At 33.4% G+C, this 12,046-nt stretch overlaps 3 protein-coding genes across 4 annotated transcripts in view; 2 read left to right on the forward strand and 1 right to left on the reverse strand.

The window, feature by feature from the left end:
- On the forward strand, window positions 1-4,677 carry LOC114476935 (SLC35A4 upstream open reading frame protein-like). Of its 2 annotated transcripts, none has more exons than XM_028468950.1 (4): window positions 1-65; window positions 1,194-1,292; window positions 2,205-2,441; window positions 3,776-4,677. In XM_028468950.1, exons 1-3 carry the CDS (start codon window positions 51-53, stop codon window positions 2,400-2,402), a joined length of 312 nt encoding a protein of 103 aa, XP_028324751.1. In that variant the 5' UTR covers window positions 1-50; the 3' UTR covers window positions 2,403-2,441; window positions 3,776-4,677. The 2 variants fall into 2 exon arrangements, with proteins under 2 accessions (XP_028324751.1, XP_028324752.1); XM_028468951.1 differs by having other exon boundaries at window positions 2,205-2,437.
- A 404-nt stretch (window positions 4,678-5,081) lies between these two features.
- Window positions 5,082-8,818, reverse strand: LOC114477159 (thyroglobulin-like). The gene is made up of 5 exons (XM_028469285.1): window positions 8,581-8,818; window positions 7,130-7,302; window positions 6,831-6,898; window positions 5,984-6,011; window positions 5,082-5,883 (listed from the first exon to the last, which is right to left on the reverse strand). The coding sequence occupies exons 1-5, from the start codon at window positions 8,658-8,660 to the stop codon at window positions 5,657-5,659; spliced, it is 576 nt and encodes a 191-aa protein (XP_028325086.1). The 5' UTR covers window positions 8,661-8,818; the 3' UTR covers window positions 5,082-5,656.
- Window positions 8,819-9,828: 1,010 nt separating this feature from the next.
- srbd1 (S1 RNA binding domain 1) overlaps window positions 9,829-12,046 on the forward strand; it is a 62,140-nt gene continuing 59,922 nt past the window's right edge. Inside the window, exons 1-3 of the mRNA XM_028469417.1 lie at window positions 9,829-9,914; window positions 10,670-10,728; window positions 11,082-11,460. Coding sequence (XP_028325218.1) covers window positions 9,846-9,914; window positions 10,670-10,728; window positions 11,082-11,460 — 507 coding nt within the window. The 5' untranslated portion in view covers window positions 9,829-9,845. The remainder of the gene's footprint in view (window positions 9,915-10,669; window positions 10,729-11,081; window positions 11,461-12,046) is intronic.

The raw sequence follows: 12,046 nt of genomic DNA on the forward strand, positions 1-12,046 counted from the left end.
CACTAGTTTCCTCAGAGAAGAAGAAGTAGGAGAAGAAGAAAGTAACAACAATGGCTGGCGACAAGGTCGGTGTGAAACACTACTGTCTGTATTTCACACACGTTTACATTTACATTTACTACTGGGCTGTAGATTGTTGTGAAGATTAAACACCAGACTCGGGACTTAATGAGTCTTTATTGATGTCTTCGACGTTTTTTCGGTGTGGTTCAACTCATAGCAACAGCTAAACGAGCTAATAATAGCTGGACAGTTGTGTCTTTTTTAAACAGTATATTAAGGTAATGACAATCATTGACTACATGGACGTCTATTATCTTGAAGTGTTTCAGGGATAGCAAAGCCATGCCAAAAAGCGGTGGTACAAGTATATTAAATCCCTCTAACTTTTCATTTCTACTTTTAATTCAATATTTAACTCTAATACCGTCTTATTAAGGGCACACCTTGTATCTTTTCACACGTTTGCTTTTTGGACGGACTCAATACCCCAAATGTCTATTGTTAAGTGCTGAAACCATTTTAGTCTATATTAATATAGACAATAAAAAACTCACTGCATTAAAAAAAAAATAAAAAAATAAAAAAATGTTGTGATTTTTTGGAGTCCATTGCACTCATTGTTAAGTTCGAGAAATCAGTTTGATATGACTTTGGTTTTGTATAATGGCGTGCTAGCTATCTGGTAGGAATCATACCAAAATTATACATTTTTGTCATGCAGAGATTGTCAACAATAATAGCCATTACTCAGCCTTTAACTAATACCCCACGTCTACTTTCATGACACTATCAATAAGTCGTTAAAAAGCAACTCATATGATCTTTAAAAAATGCTTTTATCTTTGTCTAATGTCTACATGTTCATTTTACAAAAGTAAACACATTTCCTTACACTGGCCGTCGGGGGTTATATGGAAAAGTTAGCATTTCCAGTATTGTTTTATCATGTTATGATAAAATACAGATGATACTCATTGAAACAGTTTCTTCTCTCATCCAGATAACCAATAAGAACTTAGGAAACCCAATAGGAGCATTCCCAAAATAACAATACTCTTACATTTTCAAATTTTTTATTATTTATTGCATTTTTTCCTCTGATGAATATTTTTAACTACTTATTTAAACATTGTGGCTCTAAAATTTCCTATTTGTTCTTCGATAAACGGCTCCATGTTTTTGCTCTTTAGGACCCTCGGAACTCTCTAATGGACCTAGTGGAGCTGAAGGACCAGCTGGAGGACATCCAGAGACGGATGGAAGATGAGATTCAAGCTGGGGTTCCTCCAGTAAGGCTCAGACATCACTGTGTACATGCAGACTCTCCACAGTATCATTAATAATGGCTCTGATAGTCAACTATTGAAAGCAATAACATATGTTAGCTAATGCAGGGGTTCTCAACCTTGGGGTCGTGAGACACTGCGGGGGGGGGGGGTCGCCAGATGCCTTCAAGAAACTCAGAATATTTTTTGTAACAATTTGAGCTAATTTTTGCGTATTTTTATCCTTTTTCTCAAACTACACCAAACTTGCCATATTTTAACCTATTTTCATTACCTTTTTTGCCATATTTTTGCTCCTTTTAATGCATTTTTGCTACATTTGTCTCTTTTCTGCCACTTCATCAAATTTCAATGCCTTTTCTGTACATTTTTTCCACTTTCAAGACATTTTCATCACTTATAAACCATTTCCACCACTTTTCACACCTAATGTTACATATGTTGACCCATTATTGTCACTTTTAACCTCTTTTCACCATATTCCATGCTTCTTTTGGCCAATTTAACCACATTCACAATATTTGCCAGTTTAAACTAATTGTTCCTACTTTTTAAATGACATTACCCCAAATTTCTGTGACTTTTAAGCCAATATTGACACTTTGAACCTTTTTCACCACTTTTTCTGTCCATTTTTTGCCCAGTCTAATTTGCAACTTTTAATACATTTCTGTGGTTTTTAAAATCCTATTTCACAAACTTTTCCACCATTCTGGGTCACTTTTAACCCATTTTCTTTCTGATGAAAACAAGGATTCACATCTTTAAGATGACTATATACTATGTAGTGAATAATAATAATAATAATAATAATAATAAACTGGATATTATTCAGATAAAGAAATAAATGTGGTTATCACAGATCACAGACAAACAAGTCCCTTGAATAAATGTCTCCTCCCCTCTCCTCTTTAGGGGGGCAGTCTGCTGGCTTCTCCTTTCCTGAAGGGATTCCTGGCTGGATACGTTGTGGCCAGGCTACGCTCATCAGCATTGCTGGGTGTTGTGGTGGGAACGTGCACGGGAATATACGCCGCACAAAATTATGACGTTCCCAACATTGAAAACAAAGTCAAAGACTACATGCGTACCCTGAAAGAAGGACGGAAATGAGACAAGGACGATGAAGATGGCAGAAAGGAACAAAAGTTGGTAAATGGTCGATTTGCTTTCACAATGTCTGCAATATTTTCACTTCAACTCGTTGGTAAATTTATGCAAAAAAATAATTATTTTTGATTTATTAGTCTCCAGTACTAGGTCATTGATTGCAGTTAAGACTCTAATTTTGAATCTTTGTTGTAGGTAGTAGCTGATATTTTTCATACATTTTTGCACAGTTTGGCAGAGTTCGAAATGTCATACTAACATACTATTCAGACTAAGTTTTACATTAGATAGTAGGGCTGAACGATTTTGGAAAATAATGTTAATTGCGATTTTTCTTCCCTCAATATTGCGATTGCGATTAAATATGCGATTATTTTTTTCAAGGGCCCCTTGTCATGTATTTTTCAATGAACACAAGCAATCAATCAATTTGGTTCATAATAAACAATTTCAGATTTATTTAAACTTTAAATAAATATAAAATATACATTTTAAAGCCAATTGCAAGTGGTTTTACCTCTTTGACATATCTAACTAACTTCACGTTTCATGAAACATGGAAACATGTGGACTGCACTTCTTAAACACTCTCTGAACTTAACAGGACAGTACAAGACAGGACAAAGAAGAAGAAAAAAATGCAGCCTTTGCGATTAGAAAATTGCGTCTTATATTGCGATATCGCAAATTCAATTAATCGTTCAGCCCTATTAGGTAGTATGAAAAGAAATACCCAGGCATATACAATATCGGGACTTTTTTAAGTATGCAGAGTGAGCACACTACTCATATTCAACCGACCCATGATGCATTACGAGCAGAATGTAAAGTCAGCCTGGGACCGACTTTAAGCTAAAAATCAAACATCCCCTTTTCAAAATAAAAGCATCTCCTTTTGTCATCCATTAGTTTTTAACACTTTTGTAAATAGGACTCTTGTTTTCAAGTTTACCAAAAGTTTAGTCAGTAGCACAATGGAACGTCTCCGAAAATCTCAGAAATATCGGAATGTAATGTGTAGGTGTGTTATGGATCAAATGACCACATGTTGATATTCTACTTGGTCATTTCTCACTTCAAATATTTTCAGAACTTTCAAATATGGAGAATCAACAGAGATATTCAGATATTCAAGATTTTGTCTTTTTAAATGCATCTTGGGAAACTGCATCCTAATCATACTTACAGTATACAGTAGACAGTATATACTCATTGACTTTGTAGTGTGTAGTAGGGAGTGTGCCATTTCGAACACAGCCTGTGTTTCTGAAATGAGTTTGTCCTCTAGTGGTCAAAATGGTGTTTTACGTACCGTAGCTTTAACCATTTCATTTCTATTAATTCAAGCTGTTAAAATGTTAGTTTTTTTTTTCCAGATGTCATTGTAAAGTTTGTGGTGCGAAGTCGTACACACCCTTTACTCACGGAGGATTTGAGACTTCACAAAGACTCAGAGACTGATTTAGAATAAAGAAAACATCTGTATATAATTCCTGAAAATCAACATCAAAGCTAAAGAGTGCGGGACCTTTTAAATACAGGGAAGTGTTGGTGTTAAAAAGATAATAATAATAATGATAGTGCCTCCTCTGGACTTGATACATCATCTCATGCTGTGTGTGCAATAACCATTTTATGCTGGACAGAGTTTTTTGCACTTATATGGTATAAAATGCAAGACTGTTACATTATTTTGCAGCAAACCATGTGATGATGATGATGATGATGATGATGATGATGATGATGGTGTGAGATCATAAAATGTCTTTTAATTTTGTGTTGAGCTGTGTGCACCAAAATAGTTTTTTCTATTTTAGATATAGATATATTCTGACCATAAATTATATTTGCATATATCTGTAAATTATATTGTATGTTAAATTATAACCCGGACATTAGAAAATCTAAAAAAAAGTAACTGCAAATGCACCAGGCAATCCACATTGTTGCACTATTATAGACGCAGTGTACGTTAAATGGGGCTGATTTTGTGCTAAAGCCATAACTGAGGAAATATATTGAAATATTTAAAGTGTACAATGTGCAACAGAATGAACTGGAATCCTGACGCTTCATGTGCCTATCAACAGTCAACTTGTTTGCGTTTTGTGTTCTTTCAAATGTATTTTCTTTGAATCTGAGGTTTGTTTTTTGCTTTCTGGGATCATTGGTTTACTGTGTGGACCATTGGTGGTGCTTTATTTCACTGCCACTATTGTCCTCATGTGTTTCATCTCTAAAAAAATTTAAATAAACAATCAACTTGAAAGTGTGAAAATTCCCGCTGTGCGTTCTTCAACCACTGAGAGAAAATATTCAATTTACCTAATTGGTCTAAGAAACATTTTTTGAAAACTAACATTCTTATTGTTTTACAACACGGAACAAAATTCAAAATGATAATAATAATATATTTATATAGTATGTAAATATTAATTAAAAAAAAGGATAGAACACAAAACAGTATTTAACAGAATAAAGTTCAATTGTAGTTCTTATATTTAATATTTTGTTCTATATTTGTATTCAAGACACTTTGATAACAATGACTACATATTGTTGATTATAATTTTTATTAAAAAATTAAAAATAACATCCAGCCATCATCTTCTGCCCTCAAAATAAATATAAAAAATCATAACAGATTTTTTTTGCTGTTGTTCATGTGATTCCTGTAAAAAAACACTTACACAGATTGTTAATTGCATTTTTTTTTTTTTTTATTAAAAAGTAGAAATACTTTTTTCTTCAAAGTTTCATTTAAAAAACAAAACAAACTGATCTACTGTATATCATCACTGTTCATTGGTTCATTTTCCCCATTTCTTGTTTTCTCTTTTTTCATTATTATTCATCAAGAATAATAATATTAAAAAAAAGTTATCTAAATCAGTAGTTTTTGACCCCACATGGGGGTCAGTTTATGCAGCACATCTTTTAAAACTGACGCATACTGTATGTCTTTGTTAACGACATTAGACATTTTGGTGTTCGTTACCTAAAAAAATCAAAGAAAAGGTCATTCACAGTTTTTATTAAGATAATGTAAATATACTGTTCAGACAGATTTAAAGTCATACAAATATATATGAAGTGTAAGCATTACATAATTATTATGTTTAGTGCATTCTCTGGTGGCATTATTTATCTTTGCAATTTTTACATTTCATTCATTCATAAAAACACAGTAACAAGAAACAGAACATGTACAATATACAGTGTATTCTTCATTCTTTCTATATTTTCTATTGGTATCTTTAAAATGAGTTAACGCTTTCACCATCAGGACTGCAACTGGCCTGTCCTTTCCTCACTGACCCAGGGATCACTTCCCCATTGGCTGCTTTTACACACCAGCATTGACCAGCGTAGCACTGGTGGACCTGGTAGAGGCCCAGCTCATCACAGGCTGGGTGGAAACCTGGCACCTGCACCGGTTTAGAACCAGCAGCCTCCAGCTGGCACTCAGTCTGAGAGGAATTACCTGTCAGCAAGACAGAAAATACACTTTTCAGATATAGAGTTAATTATGATAATCAGTGTATTTAAGCTTTAAAATAAAATAAAGCCTTTGCAAAACGTACGTTGATCTGGGACTTCAGCAGAGACCACCTGCAACACAATCAGAAAAAAAACATTTGGAAAAAATATATATGTGACATGCCTAAGTGGGTTGATCAGAACATTTACAGTTGAATATATTTTAATATATATATATAATTAAAAAAGAAAAACTCCAACCAAATTCATTGGAAAACTTTGCTTCATATTATTATTATTATTTTTATTGTTATTGTTATTGTTATTATTGTTATTATTTATTATTTATTATTTGGGGAACTTAAATTGAAAATATCGCTTTAGCAAATTTACGTCATTAATTAAAATAATGTAACACACTATTCTACCATATCTGCATTTTAAAAACGCTCAATGATATTATTAAACATGAGTCATGTCCTTGTTTATTTTGGAAAAACTTGACAGAAGAAATTAGGGAGAAAAAAACATGTGACGAGTAAATGGATTGATAAAAACATTCAAAGTTTATTATATTTTATATATATATAATAAAAAAAGATTTTTTTTTCTACATTCAACTTCAACCAAATTAATTGGAAAACTGCTGCTGAAAGTACTCAAGTCACTTATTATTGTTATTGTTATTGTTATTGGGTGAATTTAAATTGAAAATGTGGCTTTCGCAAATTTACCTCCCATGTCATTAATTAGAATAATGTAACACACACTATTCTGCCGTATCTGCATTTTAAAACGATCAAAAATATTATTAAACATGAGTCACAACCTCGTTTAAAAAAAAAAAAAAAAAAAAAAAAAAACTTGTGACACAAAATCATTGTGTTATAAATTTTTGTACCTTTTTTTCCAAATTAAAAGTCACATATTTTGTTTTTGTTTTTCTCTCACCTTAGAGATGACATCTGTCAAGGTGTTCAGTTCATCCTCCGGCATTTCCAACTGTATGGGCACTGAAACTACAGGAAACAATATGTCTTAAACATATAAAGCCTTCGTGGAATTAAGTTATTTAGTTTACAGCAGATAAAACTACATTTATGATGTAAAAACTTAATGTTTTCTCTTTATTTGTCCAACTGCAACATTTTAAAGCAGTTTTCCTTCAGCCCCAACAGCCACATTTACTCTTATTTTTAGGAATAAGTTGAAAGGTATTGTGTTATTATTTGCACAAGCAGAACTTTTACCTGCTTTGATGATGGTCATCTCCCTCCTTATTTTGTCGCTCTGTTCCTGCAGAGCTGTGATGTCATTCCTCTGGTTAAGGAGGAAGTAGGCAGTGACTACCTGACCCAAAATCAGCAGACAAGCCAAAAGGGTCAAACCGGTGATTTTACAGGCCCGGCAGGAGAGGTTTGACCTGGAAAAAGCACAAAAATAGATGGAAATAGGAAAAAAAAAGTCTCAAAAGCAGGATTCAGTTACTTGGACTAGAAGGCATTGATAGTGAAGAACATGAAGGGATAAAAAAAAAAAAGGTGAATACAAAGGCAAAGCCAAGGCCACTAAAACAAACCACAGCAAAATTATTCAAAATAAGGCAAAAAAAAAAGAAAAATGCCATAAAGACAACAAAAATACAAAAAATAGCTCCAAAAACACATGAAACCACTACAAATATACACAGAAATACCAGAAAATTTAACAAAAAACAACAACAAAAATGTATGGCAAAAATACACAGAATGATAAAAATGTGTTCTTTCCTATATTAAAGCTGTGATTGTTCATTATTCTTGATACTGACATGAATATTGAGACTTTCTTCCATACAGTATATATTCATTTTCAACTGAACTTTACATCAGTGGGGCTCTTTTCAAAACTTCCAAACATTATTTTAACAAATGAACTAATATCCACAAGTTGTAAGTTCTGCTCTGACAAACACAAGTTTTATTTGACCTTACAATAACCCAAGCAGCTCTAGTTCCTTCCTATTCTCACTGTCTTTATTGTCTTTACTGTATAACCATGCTGACTCACTCACTTTATTTTTAAATCATGCCAACTTTCTGTAAACTTTGAAGCCAAAGCCAAGCAAAAAATAACTCAACCTTTACCTCAGGAAGAGGATTAGGGCCAATAAAAAAAGCAAAACAAACCAAAGGTCAAATGTTTTTCATTATTAATGTTATGAAAAAAAGGCAGAAGTCAGACTTTTTTTTCTCAGAATTCTGACTTTTTCCCTGAGATTTTGGACTTTAAACTCAGAATTCTGACTTTTTCCCCGAGATTTTGGACTTTAAACTCAGAATTCTGACTTTTTCCCTGAGATTTTGGACTTTAAACTCAGAATTCTGACTTTTTCCCTCATAATTCTGACTTTAATTTCAGAATTCTGACTGTTTTCCCCAGAATTCGGACTTTAAACTCATAATTTTGTCTTTTTTTCCCCTCAAAACTCTGATTTTAAACTCAGAATAATAAACAAAATAATAACAATAAAAAAAAAAATATTGGACCTTGGAGTTTTTTTTCTTCTTCTTTTTCTGCAGTCGCCCTAATCCTCTTCCATAAAAAAAGAATATACATTTCCATTGAAATGTTAAGATTCACTGAATTTATCTTAATTAAAATAAGGATGGTCATAAAATGCAACAGACACACACACACACACACACAGTGAGTGACTTACTCCTGGGCTTCTGCTGCTGCTTCTTCATCCTGAGTGGGAGATCCAATAAGAAACTCATTTGAAATCCTAGAGTCAGACATATTTACACTGAATTATAAACTAAAAACCACACAAGAGCCAGTCTAGACAGTGTTTGAACAATGATTAAGAAATATTCAAACAACCAACAACAATGCAGCTTCGATGCGTGCTTAGTTGAGCAGTGCTGTTTAACAACAGAGAGTGGACTTGTATGACCTTCAACGAAAGGAACCTTTGGACAAGGAAACCGCTCCCACAATCTGTACGTAGTGTGCACAGTGCACCCATCATATTTTATTCCCAGACTGAATGAAGCCAGAGGGCAAAGTTTGCTGAGTTTCTGATTTGCTGTTATACTATTTCATCATCTGATGCCAGGCAGAGAGAGACAGGAAAATGCTAATTTTTTGTGAAAATAATAGTAATAGTAATAATAATGATAAGAATAAGAAAACAATTCAACTTTATTGTACCCTATGATTTACACTTCTGCATATACATAAATGACAAAATATGTAAGAAACTGACATTATCCAAGCAATGAGTGATAGATATCAGTCCCAACATGATCTTCACTTTGAATTTCCTAGATTTTGTGACCAATTTCTATTTAATTAAGGGAAATGTTATGTAATAATTTGAGGAAAATTGAAGGGTTTTGATAGAATTTTGTGTTTTTTGTCAACAGTTTAACATTAGGAATGACTTCATTCATTCGATATAAGCACCGGGGAAAACTGGAAGCCCCTGCAAATATTGTTGGGTTTGATTTACACAATGATTGACGAAGCACTTTGAGATGACTTTGTTATAACTTGCGCTATATTGTATAAATAAAGTTTAATTGAATTGAATGTTTTCTCTGTCATTACTTACTTTCTCATGCAGGCCGAATTGGATATTCCAAACGTCCGGATTTGGCCCCTGGGCCATGAGTTTGACACTTGTGGTTTAAAGGGTATCCTATGACATCACGAAAACCCAGTATTAGTTAATTCAATGCTTCTCACATGTGGATGATTCACCACCTATATTCTGAGAAGATAGCTTCAGAAATATTGTTTGAATTTGCATGTTCATAATTTTGGTTTAAGAAACTCCCAAATATATGGGTGTCATATATAACACATATGGTCTTGTTGTGTTACTTTTATAGTGGGAAGCATGCGGGACAAAACAGTGCTCTGGCCCTTTAAGACTTCGAGCGTTCTAATTGGTTGAACTCCTTCTGTAGCCGGAAGTTAATGGTGGACTTTCTCGCCCGTTCTGTTAGAAAAATTCCAAATTTTCTCGTCATCTGTTACAATATAAAGGTATGAGCTCAAATTTTTAACACTATCTTTTTACAGTAAAACATCGATATTATAGTATAAGACTTCTTCTGCTGTAGTTTGTGCTGCCAACTTTAGAGACGTCATTGTAAAGCGGCAAATTTGAAGTCGGCTATTCCAAGCTAGCTCGTGGTCTTTTATAATGATAATTGTTTATATACTGAGGGCTTTAACCTCATTGGTGCTTAATTTTATACTTTATTGAGTAAACATGACATGGGTTAATATGGTTACACGTGTGTTTAAGCCCTTTAACACTTCCTTTAACATCTGAGCAGGTATGTTTTCTTGTCATTTTGTAACTATTTACCCATCTTTTTTATTGTGCATGTGGTCATTTTCTACAAATCTTTTGATAATTCACTTCTCTTTTTCTTTATCTTGTCCTTCAAATTATTTTTTGAGTGCATTTTATTGTCATTTAATGACCAAGTTGTAGTGCATGTATGTGTAATTTGTTGCTTTCTGTGTTGTGTATAAAATAGGCCGTGATAGACTCATTTTGTGCTCTATTTTAGTTATATTATTGTCCTCCTGTATAATATGAAGTATTTTTATTTCCAACATAAAATTCATGCAAACCTTGCGCGATGATGCCCCATTTATGAAATATATATTACATATAATATGTACGTCATTGATCCATAAACCTGTATTTGTGTGAGGTCAAAATCATTTCATTAATTATCTAAAAAAAAAAAAAGAGCCACAATTGAAGTGACCATCTTTGTTTTCAGATGATGCGAAGACCGAGGACAACTGCTGTACCGAGCACAGATATTATGGATACTGACCTGTGAGTATTTTTTTTTTTAACATTGTTTCATTCATAGCAGACATTAATAACACAAGCATTCATCTTTTGGACAACCTTGTATATAGTCACAGGTTGACATCTGACTTCTGGTTTTAGGAATGTAGAATGGCCAGATTACTTAGTCATATTATTGTTGATTTAATGTTTTTACTGCTGATTTTAATGTTTTTTTTAAAATTAATTTATAAACTGTTACATTTTTTCTGTTGCACTTTATAATCATGTAAATCGCATTGAATGGCCTTGTGTATGAAATGCATTATAAAAATACATTTGCTATGGAAAGTAATGTGATTAATGACCTTTATGCTTTGTCCTGACTCTGTCATCAGGTCTTTTTCAGCAATCAGCAGCGAGGACGACGGTGAGGAATGGATCCCATCCCAACCAAAGCAGAAAGCAACCAGCAGGACCGCTAGAGCGACTTCTGCTGGAGAAAAGAAATCGACCGGCAAAAGACCTGCCAAACCAAAAGAGCCAAAAGCTCCAAAAGAACCGAAAATATCGAAAGCACCTAAACAACTGAAGCCGAGGGCACCTAGAAAACCTGCAGCTGAACGGAAAACACAAGCTGTTAGAAAGCAAAAGGCACCTGTGGCCACAACGATGGCTGCAGGAGTGAGTGGATCACAAAGTGAAGGAGGTGAAAGAAGAACACAAGCTGAATGTCCACAAGCTGAAGTGAGCGGGACAAGCAGAGTGAAGGCAGAGGTGAGGCTGACACATGCTTGAAGTCCTTTCTATTAAGGGTGTAAGAAAAAAAAAACCATTCGCCGATATATCGCAATATTTTACCACGATTATCGTATTGATGCAAAAAATGTCCAAATGTATTTTTTTTAAAAATGATGTTTTTAATGAAAAAAAAAACATTTAATTGCGCTGACATATGCATACTGGGCACTTTTATAGATGTATGTGGTTACTTTTAAAGAACTTAACAGAAGCAGAATCAGTCGTGGAAGCAAAAGTTAAACTTTTTTGAAAAATGTAATTTGAATATTTGATAAACATACTACTTGTTTTTGATATTGGTACTTATTACAGGTGGTTGCCATTTACTTGTTCTCACAAGTAAATATAACCGTTTTGTAAATTTGTAAATATTGATAATGCAATATATCATGTTGTATATCGTACTATTTAGTATCGGGCCTATCTATATATATCGGGATATATTGTATCGAGAAATTTGAAGCTAGAATTGTATTGTATCGTTAGATTCATGGCAATGCACATACCCTTTTAATGTGTTTTTATGCTTTTTTTTTAAAGCCTAAAGTTGAACCTTGTGGCA

The sequence above is a fragment of the Gouania willdenowi genome, chromosome 15 (assembly GCF_900634775.1).
Source record: "Gouania willdenowi chromosome 15, fGouWil2.1, whole genome shotgun sequence".
Classification (NCBI taxonomy): Eukaryota; Metazoa; Chordata; class Actinopteri; order Blenniiformes; family Gobiesocidae; genus Gouania; species Gouania willdenowi.

Coding starts and splice junctions, on each gene's coding strand:
- LOC114476935 (XM_028468950.1), top strand. Junction 1,293..2,204: donor TTCAAGCTGGGGTTCCTCCA/GTAAGGCTCAGA, acceptor TCTCCTCTTTAG/GGGGGCAGTCTGCTGGCTTC.
- LOC114477159 (XM_028469285.1), bottom strand. CDS start 8,660: ATGTCTGACTCTAGGATTTCAAATGAGTTTCTTATTGGATCTCCCACT. Junction 7,303..8,580: donor GCAGCAGCAGAAGCCCAGGA/GTAAGTCACTCA, acceptor TGCTTTTTCCAG/GTCAAACCTCTCCTGCCGGG. Junction 5,884..5,983: donor TGCTGAAGTCCCAGATCAAC/GTACGTTTTGCA, acceptor TCTTGCTGACAG/GTAATTCCTCTCAGACTGAG.